This window comes from Euleptes europaea, chromosome 10, assembly GCF_029931775.1.
Source record: "Euleptes europaea isolate rEulEur1 chromosome 10, rEulEur1.hap1, whole genome shotgun sequence".
In the NCBI taxonomy this organism is placed as follows: Eukaryota; Metazoa; Chordata; class Lepidosauria; order Squamata; family Sphaerodactylidae; genus Euleptes; species Euleptes europaea.
In genome coordinates, this window is record NC_079321.1 from 35,729,753 (window position 1) to 35,749,805 (window position 20,053).

The following is a 20,053-nucleotide window of genomic DNA, read 5'->3' on the forward strand; positions in this document are numbered from 1 at the left end:
CATTCTCATTGGTTTGCTGGGGGCTTGTAGCAAAGCTTACAAATATAAGATTTTATAACATGCGTGTGTGGGGCAACTTTTGTCACCCAGCACTATTCATGCACTCTGTCAACTTACATCACCTTCGGGAGTCCATCAGCTGCCTGGCAAAGGTATTTAGACACATATCCATTAACCGCAAAACTAGATACTCAAGAAGAAGAGTAGAAATACATAAAATACATATATGTCTGAGAAAGTTGTAGTGTAGTAGAGTTGGTCTGGGCATACCATCGCTTCATTCAATCAAGTGTATCTATTCTTCCTTAGGGTTGAGCTCTTTTGCAGTGAGCACTCTATAGCACTGATTTGGCAGCACCCCCTCCCTTCCTGATCTCCAGAGTAGTTTTGCATTTTTTTTTACAAAGATTTTCTTTTTCTTTTTTAATTAACAGCAATGGATGCACAAATACATAGGGTTGCCTGCTCAGGGTTAGGAAATTCCTGGTGATTTAGGGGTAGAGGTTTGAGTGAATGGGGTTTGGGGACGGGATTATACCTCACCAGGGTATAATGCCATAGAGGGGATTATACCTCACCAGGGTATAATCCCATCTATGGCATTATACACCATACAGAGGATATTGGTCCCATTTCGCTGCAGATGATCACTGAGAAGTAGGTTACTAAGCTAATTGTTCCCTTCTGCACAGTTATCCTTGAACTGTTTTCTTGACATTGTCTACATGCCCCCCACCCCACTTGTTATAGGCAAGTTAGTTTCTTCCTCCCCTGCTGGCCTTCTCACACACTTAAGGTTGGGGTCTCTACTATCGCAAGTTAGCAAAAATTATTCTTTGCTGCTTCCTCTATGTTCTGCTCCATGTGCTCCTGAAAATAAAAGAAACAGAGCACATTGTGCAAGTGATTGCAGCAAAAAGAGGGAATTTATACAGGAGCTATGGTTCAGTGGTAGAGCGATCTGCTTGGTATGCAGAAGGTCTCAGATTCAGTCCCAGGCATCTCCAGCTAAATTAACCTGGTAATAGGTCATGTGACAGAGCTCTGCCTCAGATCCTGGAGAGCCCCTGCCAGTCTCTGTAGACAATACTGACCTTGATGGATCAATGGTCCGGTTCAGTATAAGGCACTTCATGTGTTTGATTCCTCTTCTGCAAGTTTAATTGTGACTCAGGGAAGAGTTGAGAGCCCCTTTCTGCCAGTTCCCTGTTCTGGTTGCAGTCCCTCACACTACATCACATGTTCTGGAGGGTCCACCAACCTCGTTGTTGCTGTCCCAAACTGACAGGGGCGGGGGCTTAGGCTGCAGTGGAGAAAATGAGGTGGCAAAAATTATTTCTCCAAATTCATTCTTTTTTTCTGTAGAATAAGATGCGGCCCTCAAGATTCAATAACAAATTGCCTTTGAACATGGGCCTAGGCAGGATTTTTAGTTAGCACTAAGCCAATGGTCCCTTCTCTCAACACAAAATCCACTCCTAGTTTCTCTGTCCCCACCTGGCTCTCATTGCACCATGAAGCATATTTGTTTTTTTAAAACTTCATTGTTCATTTTTAATGTTTATCGTTGTACTTTAGTAGTCAATTAAGGGCTGTGTGAGGGAGGGTCAAAAAAGCTCTTTCCTTGCCATAAATTTTCTCTGCTCACCATTTCCTAAGATAGGCTAATGAGAGAAGTAAGTAGCTTAAGAGTAAGAGTATCTAATATGCATTCATCATTGTCGCTGAGAGTAAGAACATTGTAAATAATTTATGCCAATTCCTTTGCATGCCTCAGTAAGAACATACATTGTTATTTGGTCAACATTTATAGTCTGTTGACATTGCCATGATATATACTGTAGTTAAATACAAATACATACCCCTACACCAGGGGTGGGGAACCTTTTTTCCACCAAGGGCCATTGGGATATTTATAACGTCATTCGTGGGCCATACAAAATTATCAACTTAAAAATTTGCCGACCAATACGTTTCTCCATGGCCTGGGTGGGAAAGGGTTACCACAGCTAATGACTCTTCTGCAAGGGGGGGGAGGTTCCTTTTCTCAGCAAAACAAACTCGCATCTGCCTTGAATAGAGGCTATTCCTGTCCGTGGGAGGGTGCGGATCACCAGTCTTAGATCCTTCTGAGCTAGAGATCTGCCAGGACCCACGAAGGGCCAGACCAAATGATTTTGTGGGCCTTAAACGGCCCCCGGGCCTGACGTTCCCCACCCCTGCCCTACACACATATCCCTTGGGGAGTAGGGTTCCATTTGATTCTTACTCTGGGATTCAGCTTTAACTTGTTGTGAGCGTATATTATCACAAAAAAAGAAAGAAAAGAAACAAAACTGTAATTTTAAACCAGGATATTGGAAAGGTGGTGGTTTCCCCCAGAAAAGAACTCTAGAAAATAGGGCTGGTCTGGCTGTCATATGCCGTCCAGAGGATGGTATGCATGTGCACAACATGGCACAATCTTTTTTTTTATTTTAAGCAACGCTGTGTTTAGACGTTGGTAATGATAGTACTGTAAGAGCCCCGTGGCACAGAGTGGTAAGCTGCAGTACTGCGGTCCAAGCTCTGCTCATGACCTGAGTTCGATCCCAACTGAAGTCGGTTTCAGGTAGCCGGCTCAAGCCTTCGATCCTTCTGAGGTTGGTCAAATGAGTACCCAGCTTGCTGGGGGTAAAGGGAAAATGACTGGGGAAGGCACTGGCAAACTACCCGATAAATGAAGTCTGCCTAGTAAACGTTGGTATGTGATGGCACCCCATGGGTCAGGAATGACCCGGTGCTTGCACAGGGGACCTTTACCTAATGACAATACTAACAACTAGGACTTTCTTCAGAGTTGTTTCTCAACACTATCAAGCTGACTTGTGAAAAGCACCAAAGGATTTTCCTGCTGGACATATGGAAATTTCTTCCCTGACCTACAATATGGTATTTCTTCCTCTCAATTAATCCAGTACTACTGTTTGAGCTAAGGAAACATCATCTGTGTTCCGTGTGTAAAACTGTAGGCATTTTGCATCCCTGATTCCAGTGCATAAGCTGTTATGCAGCTGAATGATCGATGATGCTAAAAAGCCTGTTGTCTAATATTGGCCAAGAATAGAGGTTAACTTCCCCACCCTACTTGCAAACATCCCTTCCCTGTGACAGTGCTCCGTGAGAAGGTGTTTAATGCTGAAGTGCTCCTTTCCCATGAATCACACAATTGCATGGGGAACCAGCATATCCCTGCCAGTGGCTAGTGTTCATTTGCACAAGGCCCACTGGAGAGCAAACGAGGGCAGCGGACTTTCAACATCATCATGTCTGCAGGCAGTGCAATTTGTTTTCCTGGAAAGTTTGGTTTCGATTCATTGTCATACCTTGCCAATTTTGCTGAATCCCTGAAGAGCTTTAAAGAATGTTTTAATTGCAGATAGCAGGTCAATGCAAGTGCTTCCTTGTCTGCATTTTGATCAGTTTCTAGCACTTTTAATTATGACTCACTGCATTTTTTGTATTCAGTCACACAATTTGCACCATGCTTCCATTTTAAATCTCTCACAATATTGAAAAATTGCTTGTGGGTACTTCTCTCTGTAGATTAAAACTTGGTTCTTTGATTCCAGGCTTGTTTGGGTGTTCGTACATCTCTCTAATTAAGAATCCTGTATTGATTGTAAATACATTTAATGACTTGAATTAGATTTGCCATGGCAAGCCAGCTCCAGAACAGTTCACACTGTCTCATTCTCCTGCATATTAACTCTAAATCTGTGGTTAAAATGCTGTCTGAGGGAGGTAAAGAGGGGGAGCTTTCAGAGGTAGCCATGGAAACAGCAACAGTGCTTCTAACTAAAGCAAAAGACAAATAAAATGACTATTGTTGGGGGGGGGTACAGCTGTGAAGAGCTTCACTTACATAACAAAACGTGCAGGAAGTTTATAGAGCAGCAAGAGCTAAAAATAGACCTCATTTGCTTTATCACTGGCTTTGACATTAATAATGAATCTTTAGAGCTGGAGAGTCAGAGACAGACAGCTCAACCAGTACTGAAACTGTCCCTTCGTGTGACCTAATCCTAGTAAGGATTTCATTTTGCTCTTTATGGACTGGAGCAGGTGCCTTCGTAACAAAAAGGGGCTTTTACCTTTTTGCTTTACATTACACGGCAAATAAAGTAGATTGCAGTGTCTTGGAATCTAAATGCTATTTTTTGATTTAATAGCAAATTAGTTGCTCAGGTCAAGCTTGTTTACTTGACTCTTCCCCGGCTAATTTGAATGACACTCAACTTTTGGTTTCACAGCACAAGTAAAAGAAAGTATGATAAGATGGATGCAAAATCTTGGAGAAAGTATAAATATGAATCAGTGGGAATATCTATGGAGTAAAGATATTAAGTTCACGGAATGCCAAATGTTAAGAGAGAATTGGTATAAAATGTATTTTAGATGGTACATAATGCCTAAAGACATAACAAAGGCTAATGAAGGCTGTAATGGGAAATGCTGGAAATGTCAGACTATGGACACAACATTTTATCACATGTGGTGGACTTGTAGAAAGGCAAGAAAATATTGGATAATGATATATGATGAAATGCAAAGAGTCTTGAAAACTAAGTTTGTGTTGGATCCCAAAAGCATGTTATTAAATATCTTACCAATCAAAATATTGTCGAAGGCTTTCATGGTCAGAGTTCATTGGTTCTCGTAGGTTATCCGGGCTGTGTAACCGTGGTCTTGGTATTTTCTTTCCTGACGTTTCGCCAGCAGCTGTGGCCGGCATCTTCAGAGGAGTAACACTGAAGGACAGTGTCTCTCAGTGTCAAGTGTGTAGGAAGAGTAATATATAGTCAGAAAGGGGTTGGGTTTGAGCTGAATCATTGTCCTGCAAAAAGTAACAAAGGTAATGTGCTAACCATTGTCCTGTAAGTATCAAGATAATGTGCTAATGAGGGTGTGGTATGTTAATATGAAACCATTGTATCCTGAAGTGCTCTGTTAATGTGTGAAATCCAAAGCTAATCTCCATGGCTATTGTTGGCTATAGTCTTTGTTAGTCTGGAGGTTTTTAGGACAGGAAGCCAAGCCTTATTCATTCTTAAACTCTCTTCTGTTAAAGTTGTGCTGATGTTTATGAATTTCAATGGCTTCTCTGTGCAATCTGACAAAATAGTTGGTAGAATTGTCCAGTCTTTCAGTGTCTTGGAATAAGACCCTGTGTCCTGTTTGTGTCAGTCCATGTTCAGCCACTGCTGATTTCTCAGGTTGGCCCAGTCTGCAGTATCTTTCATGTTCTTTTATCCTTGTTTGTATGCTGCATACTAGCATACTGATCAAGAATTCCACTCTTCATCCGGACACACACAGAAAACTATGCAAGACAGAAGCACAACCACCACGATTATATGGACTACCTAAAATTCATAAGGATGCCGTCCCACCCCGAACTCGCTGAATTCGGCTCCCCGTTTTCCCGCCTTTTTTAAGTTTGGTTCCATCCAAACTAAAAACCGCCGAATCAGAGGAAATTCGGCTGTTTTTCAGTTCGGGATGAACCGAATCGACATCCCTAGTCGGGATCGAACTCAGATCGTGAGCAGAGCTTGGACTTCAGTACTGCAGCTTACCACTCTGTGCCACGGGGCTCATAAAACTGAGAGACATATAAATATAGTTCATCTTCGTGGCTTCTGTGCAGTCCCGCATGGGACTGCGCTTGCGCAGGCCAGCCGCGGAGAACTGACTAGAAAGCTTTTAGGAGCTTCAGAACGCCTGGAGCGCTCCCCCTCCCCTCCGTCCCAGGCCGAGAGCGAGCCGGCTTCCCGCCCAACGGTCATGTGACGGAGGGAGGAGGGGCGCTCCCCCCTCAGTTCTCTCTTCGCCGCCGTGGAGAGAGCACTAGCTTTGTTTCAGAGCGTCTTTTCTGTTACCTCAGAGAAAATTTCTCTTCAGGATTTTATTTCTTTTTTGCCAATATAATCTTATTTAACAACTGTGCCAAATGTAGAAATAGTATGGCACAAAATAATGACTGTTGTTACGTTTGAGAGATTTGTGCTTTTTCTTTTACTTCAAAAAAAAAAAATTCTCTTCAGGATTTGATTTCCTTTTTGCCAATATGGTTTGATGTACCAAATGTGCCAAATATGAAAGGATTATAGCACAAAATAACGATGATTATGTTCTGTATAAGAGACTTATGTCTTTTCTTTCACTTAGAAAGGTCTTCTCTTCAGGATTTGATTTCTTTTCTTTTGTCGATGTCGCTTTATTTAACAAATTTGCCAAATGTACAATAGTATGGTACAAATTAATAATGCTTGTTCTATTTGAGAGACTTGTGTCTTTTCTTCTACCTCAGAAATTCTTTTCTTTCAGCATTTGATGTCTGTTTTGCCAATATCACTTTCTTTGACAATTCTGCCAAATGCAGAATAAGTATGCCACTAATTAATGGTCGGTTTTGTTTCAGATACTTGTTTTAATCTTGTCTCTTTTTCATTTTTACAAGTCATTCAGGCTGTGTTTCTCCAGTTCGAATGTCTATGAGGAAATCCGGCTTTACTAATGCTTAGGTTATCTCCACGACGTGTGTGGAAAGAGGTCTCAACCCAAAGGCTGTGATAAGGACTGGATATGCTGCAGCACTAGGGGTTCTGTCCCCTATGAAGTGCATAGATGAGACCTCGAAGTCGACAGGCTCTGAGAAAAGCCACTGTATGGTTGCACTAGGGGCTCGGTGTTCCGTCCCTTACGATGTGCATGGATGAGACCTTGAAGTCGACAGGCTGAGAAAAGCCACTGTATGGTTGCACTAGGGGCTCGGTGTTCCGTCCCTTACGATGTGCATGGATGAGACCTTGAAGTTGACAGGCTGAGAAAAGCCACTGTATGGTTGCACTAGGGGCTCGGTGTTCCGTCCCTTACGATGTGCATGGATGAGACCTTGAAGTCGACAGGCTGAGAAAAGCCACTGTATGGTTGCACTAGGGGCTCGGTGTTCCGTCTCTTACGATGTGCATGGATGAGACCTTGAAGTCGACAGGCTGCGTGGAAAGCCGTTTTACTGTGGTGCTAGGGGCTCTGGACCCCATGACATGCATGGATGATGTCTCGACGTCAACAGGTTCCGTGGAAAGCCTGCTAGTCTACAGCACTAGGGGATCAGTCCCCTAAGGTAAGGTAAGGTAAGGTAAGGTGCATGACGTGCAGAGAGAGGTCTCGAGGTCGAGCAATTCCAAGGAGGTGGGAACACCTACTCCTCAGGGTGTAAAAGCCTCGACGTTGGCTCACCTCTGACGCACCAACACAACAGCCACCTGGCTCTTGTCGATGTCATACACCGATTCCTCCTCGATGCCGAGATGAGCGGGTTCGAGTTTGCCTCCATGCCAGCTGTCTGTTGCTGCGGCATCTGTTCGGAGAAGGGGAGGAATCTCAGCGTTGCAGCTCCCCCCCCCCGCTTCCCTCAACGTCAGGCATCGCCGTCGCTAGTGGGGTAAGCAAGCTTGGGCTGAAGCATTGTCCAGCATGTGGGGAAGGCTTCTCAGCCATGTTCCGTCCCCCCCCCTTATGTTCCCTGAGCCTCTCCGTGGGATGCTCCTGCGGGAATACATATATCCCCATGGGTGTATAGACACTCACCCCCTCTGTGACAAGTGTCTTCCCACCGACCTCGAAGTCAATTTACATGGTCACCTTGGCGTCAAGGAGCGAGGGCTCATAATACGCTTCCTCTCATGTGTAACCCATCTGGGTTCCTGCCTGTCTCACCCATGGGGTCATTCAGCTCTATTTAGAATACTTAATCTGGATGGCATAGGCTTGGAAGATTTTATAATCTCCCTCAGATTCGAAGTCGGATCTGACAAGGAGTTGTGTTATGCGAAACCAATATGGTATACATTTGGCTTCTTTTCCCTAGAAGGTGGGAAATCTATATAAAGCTAAAAGAGGATGCTTGATTCCTCTTACAGTATCCCTCACCCAGTTGCTAGTTGCTGGGACACTTCTATCTTAATATGGGTCAGGTTCCCATTTTTATCCGGGGGTTGCTGGGGCTGCCCACTTTGACTCTGGGCAGGAGCACTGAATCTCCCATTAAGAACACTTTTCAGTGTTAGGGCTGTAATTAGCCTAAGCAAATTATGTACACTGATAAGTCTTGTACATATTGCGTTTATCCAGCATAAGGGGAGACGTCCCCAACTCACAGGGTGTTTGACTTCCCAAGGACTTTTCATACAGGGACAAACAGGCATGACTACAGGATAATAAATGCATAACTCCTGGGTAGATTTGTGCTAAATGCTGAATGGTGCTCTTAACCATCCAAGGCACTGGGTTCCCTCCATATTGAGTTCATTGCAGCTGAGATCTCTATATTGCAATGCAAATAAACCCCTTTATTTAGGAACACGCAAATTTTAATCTATGTATTTTTATCTTGGATAAAGGAAAATGCTGATAAGGGACCCCGACTGGACCTCAGACTCCTTAATATGGATCCACAGGTGCCCACATTTCAGGATACTTCCCTTTTCAGATGTCCTTCCTCAGTTGCCTGGGAGCCTTTTTGGTTGTAGTCCTGAATCTAAGGACAATTATCTTAATTGTATGTTACAGTATGTTACAGGCTTGTTGCACTTGCTTTCCTCCTGTCAGCAGGTGGTGCTGTTGATCCGTAATTGGATTATTGGCTATTGGACAATTCATTTTACCAGTCCTGCAGGTTTGCCTTTCTCTAACCTTGTCAGCCCTATGTGTCGTTGGATTTGCTAGTTGAATTTGTGTAATCCCAATTGCTCCCTACTCAAAGGATAGCATTCTTTTTGCTACTTTGAAAGTTTTTTCTTCGAGCCCTTAACAACTCAAGGGCCCATGGTTTTTCTGTCCCTTTAGCTGCACGATTTATGTGCAAATGTAGATCAGTTCTTAAAAGGAATAATTTTGATCACCATTGTTACTGGTCTATATCCTAGGGTATCTACCGATAGGCTTCAAAATAAAATAAAATAAAAATTAAAAAACAAAAACAAGACCAACAACTAATGGGGTTCAACTTGGTTCTGAGACTAGGGAATACTCCTCTGTGTGTATTGTGGATCATCAGTCTAAGAACATTAGACCTCTGGTACCTGAATTTACAAAACAAGGGTTTTCAAGAGAACATTAAAAAACATACCTTACCAAAGGCAAACAAACAAACAAACAAACAAATATATATGTTTCCATTCATCGTCCCCTACTACGGTTGGTTCTATTGCATATCGCTTTGGTTCCTGCTCCTTCCCAGACTAGTGGTGCAGATCCTGTCTGACAGGGCAACTATGCTAATACCACCTGAAGACATAGTCTTCCTATATCCAGAACTGTGCTGTGTTCTCTCCAGTACTAAGGTTCTCACAAGCACTTGTGCAAGGGTGTTTACCTGAATGTTTTCCTTCATGAAATCACATTATTCTTCTGGAAGTCAGGACAATCCAGTACCATTTTGTACCTTTTTTCAGCCACTGCTATGAGTGTATATAGCATGGCAATGTAAATATCTATAGCATGAGGGAGAGTTCCCTGTCCTGCTGTCCCAGGTTTTTCCGGTTGTGGCAAAGGACCTAACAGCACAACGTTTCCTTCCTGGACGTCCAGGTGGTGAGAGAAGCCTACTCTCTGATTTCCCAAGCTGACAGGTTTCATCAACCCACAAGTAATCCCTCACTCTATGTTCCCTGCTTTCCCTTTTTAAGGGAATGGTTTTTTCCCAGGTAGAGTCCTATTATCTCAAGTGCAGATGCAATATGTCCCTGCTTCCTACAGAACACTGGATGCCATGAGGCCGTCGGAGAGATTCTCCAGTTTCACTGGTCACATTTATTTTAATGCTGCATTTTTGTTCCCTGGCTTCACAGACCCAGGACACCAGTGATGCTCATAGGTCCCTATTGATCACAATGTTTTGTGTTCCCAATCTGTAGATTACTTTTGATGGGGATTTCGGGTACTTTCTCAAGAAGACTAGCTGATCAGGGTATAGCCCCTTCCTTCTCTGCCACAATGTCGCTTCACTACAGTGGGTGGCGTGGTCATCTCAACCATCTAACGGGACCTACCTAGAGTCACAAGGTTGTTAACAGTATTATGCATACCACACAGATAGTCATCTTATGCTGCCAAGTGGGCTCATTTTTTTGAATGATCAGGGTCAGACGGTTTGCAACCTCTTACTTCACCTTTATATGGGGTGTGTCATTACTCATTAAATGATACTAGCCTGGCTGTTATTCCCGTCAAGCACATCTGGTGGTCATCTCAGCCCTCTGTTTCCTGATTAATTCTTATTCAGTATTTGCAACACCAGTTTGCTAATGGTTTGAGGGCCTTGGCTAGTCTAATTTTTTTCCTACGCTAATGCCCTTATTATTCTTTGCATTATGCTTTAAACCTTTTGTATAATGGCACCATCTAACCTGTTTTTCTTTTATCCACTAAGGTGCTGTTTTTGGTTGCTGTCATTTAACCTGTTTAAATTATTGGTCTGTGATCACTTTTCATCAGGTTAAGGTAGTATTACCTAGATTGAAGTTCGACCTTGGGTAAGGTCCCGTTGCCGAACCTGTTTTCTTCTAAATCCTCAGTCGCTAACTGAGCAATCTCTTCATGCAATCAAGTGCCTGAAGACCATGTCCTTCAGGTTCCATGCAGCACCTAAACAACCTATTGGTCTAGTGCATGGAAGGCTGAACCAGCAGCTTCTTTGGAAACTGTTTCCCTATGGTGTTTATAGCAATGCTGAACTATGCTGTCCACTCCATATGGAGGCCTTTTGCAACAGGGCTCATGTCTCTTTCGCTGTTTTCCTTGCCATGACAGATTTCTGAGGCTTCTCTAAAGTGGCAACCTGGTCCTTCGATCCACATACCTCTGGCATTGCCCTGTAGATGTGGTCTCCAGGGAGGAAACAGCTGTTTGTGAGAGTTGTCTTTTAATTAGGTGACAAGCCCACACCCGCCTCCATGGTAGGTGAGCTTGCTATTCTCCCATGCGGGACTGCACAGAAGCCACGAAGATGAAAAACAGAGTTGCACTTACCTGTAACTGTTGTTCATCGAGTGGTCTTCTGTGCAGGCACGCATCCCTCCCTCCTTTCCCCGCTGTGGGCTACTGCTTGGTGGCTATGGTGGTCTTCCACGGCGGCGAAGGGAGAACTGAGGGGGGAGCGCCCCTCCTCCCTCCGTCACATGACCGTTGGGCGGGAAGCCGGCTCGCTCTCGGCCTGGGACGGAGGGGAGGGGGAGCGCTCCAGGCGTTCTGAAGCTCCTAAAAGCTTTCTAGTCAGTTCTCCGCGGCTGGCCTGCGCAAGCGCAGTCCCATGCGTGCCTGCACAGAAGACCACTCGATGAACAACAGTTACAGGTAAGTGCAACTCTGTTTTTCTTCGAAATCCTGCTTGTTCAGCTCCAGTATCCAGTAGCTGTTGCTGTCGTACAGTAAAGGCAGTAAGCTGCATGTGTTCTGGACTTCATTGGTTGAAAGTACTTTCAGAAGCCATAGCTAACGGCTCTGTGTGTGTGTGTGTGTGTGTGTGTGTGTGCTGGAGATTCATGAATACGTCCACAACTGTGACTGCTGTTCCTGCTTCAGAAGGGATTGCTGTGATAAAATAGTGGTTCATGTCAAGTATCCTGCTATAGTGACTGTGTCGCCTTTATTTTGATGGCTTTAATGCTTTGGGCGGATTGTGGCCTATAATTACCAAAGCTGTACTGTTTCTTGTTCTGCATTAATGCATTGGTTACAAATGCATCAGAATGGGAAAGAAAATGGAAACACCAAAAATACCTGGTCTACTTTAAGCCATCTATTTTTTTCCCAGCACCACTTCAGATTTAAAGGCAAATTCTTCAATTTGTGAACCTGAATTTGTAAACTAGATAAGCTCCTTTTGTTGATGTTTTTTTGTTTTGTTTTGGTAGGAGATGCCATTGCTAGCATTTCTCATGTATAGACCTAGATGTATTAACTCATATTGTCCTACTATATGCGTATAATTGCTTATTTTATTTTGTTTCAGATAAGCTTTATATGGGACCAGGGCAACTATACCATGATTTGCAGAATCTCTTACATGATTTGAATGTAGTTGGCCAAATTAGTCAATTGATAGGCAGCCTAAAAGGACACTACCAGGTAACAACTAATGTAACTCTGAGTTGTTTCTCATAACTCTTTCTATATTTAAAGCTTCCTGATAGCTTAGCTATTTAATGTGAGAGAAAGCACACATAATCTGTTGATATTTTAATTAGTTTATTGTTAACGGTTTAACTTCAGAGTTATAAGTAGATTATGAATGTCTTGCTGATCTCTTTTTTTGCCCTGCGGTTTTCATGTATGTATTACTGTAATAATAACAGCATTTTCTCAGTGGCTGCTAATTTCATATGGAAACTTGAAACTGCGTTTCATTTTTTTAAAGAAAATGCTACCATAGAATTACACCATGTATTGGTGGTGATATTACTTTTATCACAGAATGCTGTGCTATTTAGCCTCCATTTTGGCGTCATTTGAGCCTAGTAAACAATTCATGTTTTTCCTTTTGCTATATTCCTTTGTGTATTTCTCAACTACAAGCTACACATGATGACAGCAGACCAGGTCAGTGGACGAGCCTCTGCTTGGCATGCAGAAGTTCCCAGGTTCCATTCTTTGCTTCTCTAGCTAAAATGATCAGGTGATAGGAAAGACCTCAATCTGACACCCTGGAGAGCCGTTGCTAGTCTGAGTAACAACTGAATAAAAAGGGGAAAAAAGAAACTCAACCTAAAAGTTAAAGGAAACCAAAGGGGTTGAGTTAAGCACTACTATAAAAAAATACATATATTCAATTGTATTTAAATTGTATATATATATGTATATATGTGTGTGTGTGTGTGTGTGTATATATATATTGTATATGTATAAATATAGTGTGCAATTGTATTTAAAAACACAGGGCCTAAAATAAGGCTTTCTAAAATGCACAGAAATGTTTACAAATATTACCAACACATACACAGTTTATGTTAGTACAAACAATGACCAAAATAAGTCCAGACACATTTCGGCCCTTTAAAGGCCTTCTTCAGTGGTCTGTGGTCTGAGTAGACCATACTGACATTGCTGGACCAATAGTCTGATTCAGTATAAGGCAGCCTCATATGGCCATGCATCTAATGTGTGTGTGTGTCAGGTATTACATTTCAAAGAGCCAAAATGGTGCATAGCTTTTGAACCTTCTCCAAGCTGTTACTGTGTTCTTTGCAGCATCTTCCCAGTCAGTTACTTTTTCTTCCAGTGGGCTGCCTTATGTACTGGAACTTGCAGAGATAGGACTTCAAATTTGGGAATAAAAACAAGGAATGTGTAGTAAGAACACCTTTGAAGTGACTTCTGATGGTTGTGTGCAACTAAGAGTCTCAGAGTTCAGTCCTTTGAGTTTTACAGCCATGCTATACAATACAAAAATGTTTCCTTTGTGCCTCAGCACCTTTTTGAATTGCACTTCCCTGGAATTGTTGATTTCTCTACAAAGGAAACAGAGATACCTGCAAACATATACCTTGGGATGGGTATGATTCAGATCACAGAAACGGGGCTGGGCTAAGAGCCCTCCCACACCATGACATATGGGGCCCTAAACAACTGCTAGTTAAGGTTTACAAAATAGCAGTGGAACAGTTCCAATGTCAGAGGATCCTCCACATCATCATGTCTAGCTTGACCCTCAAACGATTATGTTTCGCCATAAGTGAATAGTGATTCAAAGAGCTCCTGTCTTCCACATTTTGGAAAGTAGCATTTCTGTAAACATAAGCTGGAAAAGAACCCATGGATTTCACAGCATTTTTTTTTCTTTCTTCCCTTTCTGCTAGAATTTAAATCAGTCCGTGGCACACGATTGGAGTTCAGGTTTACAAAAACTTATATTGAAAAAAGAAGATGAAATCCGAGCTGCAGACCGCTGTAGGATTCAACTTCAGCTTCCAGGGAAACAGGACAAGTAAGTAACAAACCAACACTGCATTTTGGGGCAATGCTCTTCTGAAGTAAAATCTACCTACAACACAGACCGTGGGGGTAGCCCAGCCCCCATCATGGGAATGGGGGAGACAATGTCCCTCATTTCCTTCTGAAAGTTGAGGAGGGAAAAAGAAATGGAGTTAGAATATGAGTGTGGGGGAAGAAACACAGCTTTTGAGGTTTTTTGGGGGGGATGTTTTTCAGCTGCTTCTCAGAACTTTATGAGGGGGACATAGGGCCTAGTTTTGAAACATAGGTCTGATCCTGCTCCTCTTCTTTCCTTCCTTCTCTTCCTATTTAACTTGATTGGCCTTTATCTTTTAATGAATTCTGCTTCTCATCTATAAGTGTGCCATACACCAGCATGGTGTAGCAGTTAAGAGCAGTGGTCTCTAATCTGGAGAACCGGGTTTGATTCTCCACTCCTCCACATGAGCAGCGGACTCTAATCTAGTGTACCAGGTTGATTTCCCCATTCCTACACATGAAGCCAGCTGGGTCGTGACCTTGGACTAGTCACAGCTCTCTTAGAGCTTTCTCAGCCTCACCCACCTCACAAGGTGTCTGTTGTGGGGAGAGAAAGGGAAGGAGATTGTAAGCCAGCTTTATTCTCCTTGAAAAGTAGAGAAAATTGGCATATAAAAACCAACTCCTACTCCTCCTCCTTGAAAAAATAAGACATAACATAAGGTTTCCAGTTATTTTTGTACTACTCTTAAAACATGTGTTTTTTTCTTCTGAAGGAGTCCATTGAATTATTTAATTTCTTTTCTGTCAGATCTGGACGACCTACTTTCTTTACAGCAGTGTTCAATACTTTCACCCCTGCAATCAAACAGTCTTGGATCAACAATTTACAAATGGCTAAGCTTGCTTTAGGTAAGAGTTTGTGTCAGTTAACTTGAAGCAGCTGCAGTTAGTTAATGCTAGAAGCTTGTAAAGTTTATTTTATGAACTAGCTATATAGAATCGATGTAGAATTGGATGTTGCAGAATTTTTTTCATAGACTTAAAAATGACCATTAATGTTCCAGCATCAATGAATTATAGAAAAGTAAACTTTGTTACTTGTTTTACATAGAAAGTAGACAAGGGTCAAAATCCAAAGAACTGCATGCTCAGGGGGACTGTGGGTTTGTATGTATTGAACAACAAGTGTATGTATTGGCATGTTGTGCACCTCTTCTGAAACAGAAGCATTTTGAAATGAATTACTGGCATGATGTGAGAGTGTACTGTTTAAAGCAAAAAAGCAAAAAGAAAATCACTAGTTATTCCAAAGACCCTGTGTGTACTAATTCTTTGTGTTATAGCCATTAGAAATTTACTTTTTTTTTTCTGTGCGTCTTATCTTTTAAAAAACTACCTGAGGCAAATTATCAGACTGCAAACGTCCAAAAATTTAGACTTTCAGTTTTGGCCGAAAATATGTACTTCAGAAGTTAAAACAATTCTGTATTTCTGCTACTTAATTGGGGCAGTTGCTGCAAAGAAACATTCTGAACCGCCTGATCTCTGTAATTTCTCACCATGCAGAGGGGATTCAGTAGTTGGGATATCCGCTTAATCTTTCCCAATAATCAAAGTTAACCATGTATTTGATCATTCTGTGTTGACCAACATTTCTTTTACTGATCAGGCTCCCTGGTCTGTACATTTCAGAAAACATCTCTTGATGCTGTATAAAGACTGCTTACCTTTAAACTAGACATCTTTAAATAGTTGACTAGTATGAATGTGGAGTAGCCGTAGACCACTTCCCCTCTTCCTCTCTTTTCCTTCGTACTCAATTCAATGTGGACTCCTAAAGGAATTTTATTAGATTTTTAATTTAATAAATATTATCCTAGTGGAATCTTACCTGCTTTCTGCCTGAAGAAGTGAATTGTTTCTGGTTTCCATAAAGGCTTTATTAAGAATCAGGGGATCTACATTGACAAAAAGGCATATGGGCTGGCAGTCTGCACAGAGGAGGGAAACTGGGAGAAGTCACTCCTCCTTTGTCTTGCCTAGGTCGGAGGCAGAGGGAATTGAATCTAGTGGTCCTTGTCTTCTTTTTCTAGAGAGATTGATATTTGGAAAGGTTTATGTACTGGAGCTGCTTTATCAAATAAAAACAAATTGCTTCTTTCCACCTAGTTGAAGAGAATATGTTGGGTTGGTTCTGCATAGAAGATGATGGGAATCAGATAAAAAAAGAGAAGCATCCACTCCTTGTTAAACATATGCCTGTGATGATGGCCAAACAACAGGAGTTCAAGGTGAATAGGTTGTTTTGTTTTGTTTTTGGAATGGGATTATGTATGTCGTATAATATGCACTGGGAACATTCACTTTTGTCAAGTACAGGTCAACATGGTTGATCATTAAGAATATAGTAAAAATTGAATTGGTTGAAAGAATCCCCTTTCTCAGTTGTTGGGCTGATCCATACCTTCAGTCCACATATCACTTAAGTCTTATTAATTCCCCTGCATGATTTGTTACTGATTGTCACCACCTAAGAGAAAACCATGACTATTTTATAGTCACTTTAGTTGCAGATATGAAGAACAGAAATGTGGACCAGGTCTAAATTCCTCTGCTGTCCTGCTGGTTTCATATAGTTCAGATAATCTTAGATGCTAAGTGGACTATATGTCAAATATAATTTGGTTTCCTGGACTGTTCCACAAGAATCGCCCCCCCCCCCCCCCCGGTACTTAGGCCCCAAACACTCCTGTTTTAGCTGTAAGAAATATCAGAAACCTTATTAGGGTACTGAAAAGCAAAGAGCAAATAGTCAGAATGTCAACTTGTTTTTCTTCTGTGGTCTCTCACCATAAATCATCATTACCAAAATGTTTGGGTTGGTATGGGGAAAGTTTCTGAAAGTAAAGAATATGCCAATTTTGTCTCGCACGTCTTTTTAAAATTTTTAGTGGTGTGCTGCTTCAGATCTGGCCCAGCCCCAAGTTTTTTGGTGGCCTCTACATTTGGAAAGCTGTTTCTAAAAGTGAACTGGTACTAGTGCAGGTTCCTCATCCTGAAGGAGATCCTTTTGGACTGGACCATTTTTGGAGTGCACCTTTTGTGAGGGCTATGCCTTTTGGAGGGGAGGGGTCTGTGGCTGATGGTGCTCCCCCCCTTTCTTTGTCGCATCTGCTGTTAGTGGGATGTCAGGATCACCCCAAATGTGCACACAGCCACTTCGCAGTTTAACAGGGGGAAAAACATTTCTTGGATGGAGAGAAGTAAAGGATGAATCAGGCAAGTACGGTACAAGCTTTCTGTAAATACTAAGAAGATTATAGCTGGCTCCTATCTCTTCTCTCCTAATCTCTTCTTCTAGACAGCTGTTTTAGAGCTGTTACGTGCTGACTGCAAATTTATTCAGACGGAGTCTGACTTCACAGCCTGTGACAGCTAGCGCTTCCAAGGAAAAGCAGCTTTATATAAGATCAATTTAGAATGTAAAAGTGGGGGCGGGGGGCGGGAAGCATGTTTTGGCACTATAAGAGGGAAAGCTTCTTGACAATAACAAAAAAAAGTTGTGCCCCTTCCTCTGCTGGTCCTCTGATACCAGATACCGCCACCCAGAGCTGCCTTGTCTTTAAAATGTTGTCTGTTGAAAGTTTGTTGCATGCAATAGCATGTAACATATATTTGACAGGGTCAGTAAGAAATCCACAAAACAGACTCAAATAATCATTCCCCCCTAAACTTCCTTGCAGCTGCTGAGGAGTAGAAGAACTATAGAGAAAAGAGTTCGGGTTGCTGGTCAACGGATTGACCTGAGTGATGTCATTCTACCTCTGCTCTTAACTGGAGGGATGTAGAAAGACTAAAAGCAGCAGCTGCAGCAGCCAGGGCAGCTGGGAGGCTTGGGAAAGGGCCTAGAACTGAGTGTGGAACGAGAGTGAAGTTGTCATCCCTTAATCATAGAATTATAGAGAATTATAGAAATCTGCTACGACCAGATTTCAGACTTGGGTTTGTACAGAGGCTAACTAGGGAGATCAGTTTATTTGCACTAACAATTGTATTTTTTTTCTTTGCTTTTTCCTTTTGTGGTAAAGGTTGAATGTGCTGCTTATAATCCTGAACCTTACTCATGTGAAGAAAGTAATCCAGATTCTCTTTCTATAGAACATGGCTTTCTATGGGTAAGTTTTATTTTTTGTAAGGTATTCAAAGGCCATTTGATGTAGACTGAGAGGCATCTAACATTATTCTGGTGGTAATGCTAAGTTGTACAGCTGTGGGAGCTGATTACAACCAGACTTGGTAAGGCTGTTACTAAATAAGGTTAAAGAAAAGTTGGATGTACTGAGTGGGGTTGTTGGTTGGTCCAAAGACCTCTTGGATGGGGCACATATCCTTCAGCTGAGGTACATCTTTCTGCCCCTTCACCACAGCCACCAATTGTTGTGGGTGCCCACTTAATCTTCTTGAAATCCATCCTCTGAAGCATGTTCAAGTGGTTTGGGCATTAGGCTGGGAGGGGAGAGTGGGGAAAACCTGTAGAGCAAATCTGAGACCACCTAGGCTTTGTGTTTTAACTGCAAAAACCTTGCAAAGCTCTCTTTAGTCCTCTTTGCCATACGTATGCAATTGTTTATGAACATCTTGCTACAAAAGGTCTCGCTACAAAAGGTCATTAATCCTTTCTCCCTGATTCAGATTGGCAGTTGTACTAATCAAATGGGCCAAATTGCCATTGTGTCATTTCAAAACTCCAGCCCAAAAGTTATTGAATGCTTCAATGTAGAATCGCGAATTCTTTGCATGGTCTACATTCCAGAAGTGGAGAAATGCAAAGGCTTGGAAGTGCCTTCTGATCTGGAAGACGTGCCTACAAAACCTTCCAATGTGCCAACTATTTGCCTGGGCACAGAAGAAGGAAGGTAGTTCTCTCTCTCTTTTTTATTTCCATGAACAGAATAGTATTTATTACCTGTCATTATCCTGCTGTATAATAATAGATGTATAATAATTGATTCAAGGTGGGGACCAGGTACATCTTGAATATGAAGAGCTACTAGACTGCCTACTAGTTCATCAGTGTATATGGTAGATCTTTTGCTTTTAAAAGACTGTTGTTTCAGCTCTCCTTATGTATCTCCACATAGAATTGCCCCCTAGACTGAAGTAAATGAGGAAGCCTGCTCATTCAGCAGCTGGAGGGGGCATTGGTGCACAGTTGGAGAGATCTTTTGTGTGTGTGTATTGCTCAGAAGTGAGAATGATTCAGATAACATTAAATTAAGGTCGTGTTCCCACAGAGTAAATCGTCCATAAGTAAGCTAATTTTGAGATCGTCATCACTGAAACTATGTACCAGTCACACCCCCATCCCTTTCAGTCTACTCCGCACACAACTGCACAGCTGCTTTGGAGACAGGAAAACCAAGAACAGTTATTTATTCACTAACTCAACCTATACAAAATGCAGATTTAGATTTTGAAGGATCCTGAGTAACAAGCAAGCTGTGATTTTTCAAGCTGAAAGCTTTAATTTACCTGCACAAACTACTATTCATGCCAGATCCCTGTTTATTAAACCCCCTCATTACAACATCTTGCTGTTGTGACAGAGAATGTTTCTACCAGTAGCACACACTTATATCCTTTTCTCATCCATGCAGGGCTTGATACCAAGCCAGTGAAAATGTGCACAATATGTGAACACTGGCACAACTGTTAGGACTTCTGTGCATGGCTGTTTCCCTCGCAGTCACCCCTCCGACAGTTTCGGGTCTTTGTTTTGATTATGCATGCCATTTCTGACCATCAGAGGTCGCCTCGTTCTCCCCCTATATTTCCCTGCATTTCGCTCGTGTTTTCAAATTCAAGATAAAACAGGTCCCGGAAAACTTGAGCAAAACGCAAAGAAACGCAGGGGGATGGCGGGGCGACCTCTGACGGTTGGAAATGGCATTCATAATTGAAACAAAGACCCAAAGTCGTCAGAAGGGTGACGGCGAGTGAAAAAGCCATGCATAAAAGACCTTGGTCTTGCCAT

The 20,053-nt window shown here is 42.3% G+C and overlaps 1 protein-coding gene across 1 annotated transcript in view; it reads left to right on the forward strand.

Moving 5' to 3' along the window:
- Positions 1-20,053, forward strand: part of ARHGEF10 (Rho guanine nucleotide exchange factor 10) — a 97,391-nt gene that overhangs the window by 44,607 nt on the left and 32,731 nt on the right. Inside the window, exons 18-23 of the mRNA XM_056856664.1 lie at positions 12,059-12,174; positions 13,902-14,029; positions 14,828-14,928; positions 16,189-16,310; positions 18,108-18,194; positions 18,712-18,935. Coding sequence (XP_056712642.1) covers positions 12,059-12,174; positions 13,902-14,029; positions 14,828-14,928; positions 16,189-16,310; positions 18,108-18,194; positions 18,712-18,935 — 778 coding nt within the window. The remainder of the gene's footprint in view (positions 1-12,058; positions 12,175-13,901; positions 14,030-14,827; positions 14,929-16,188; positions 16,311-18,107; positions 18,195-18,711; positions 18,936-20,053) is intronic.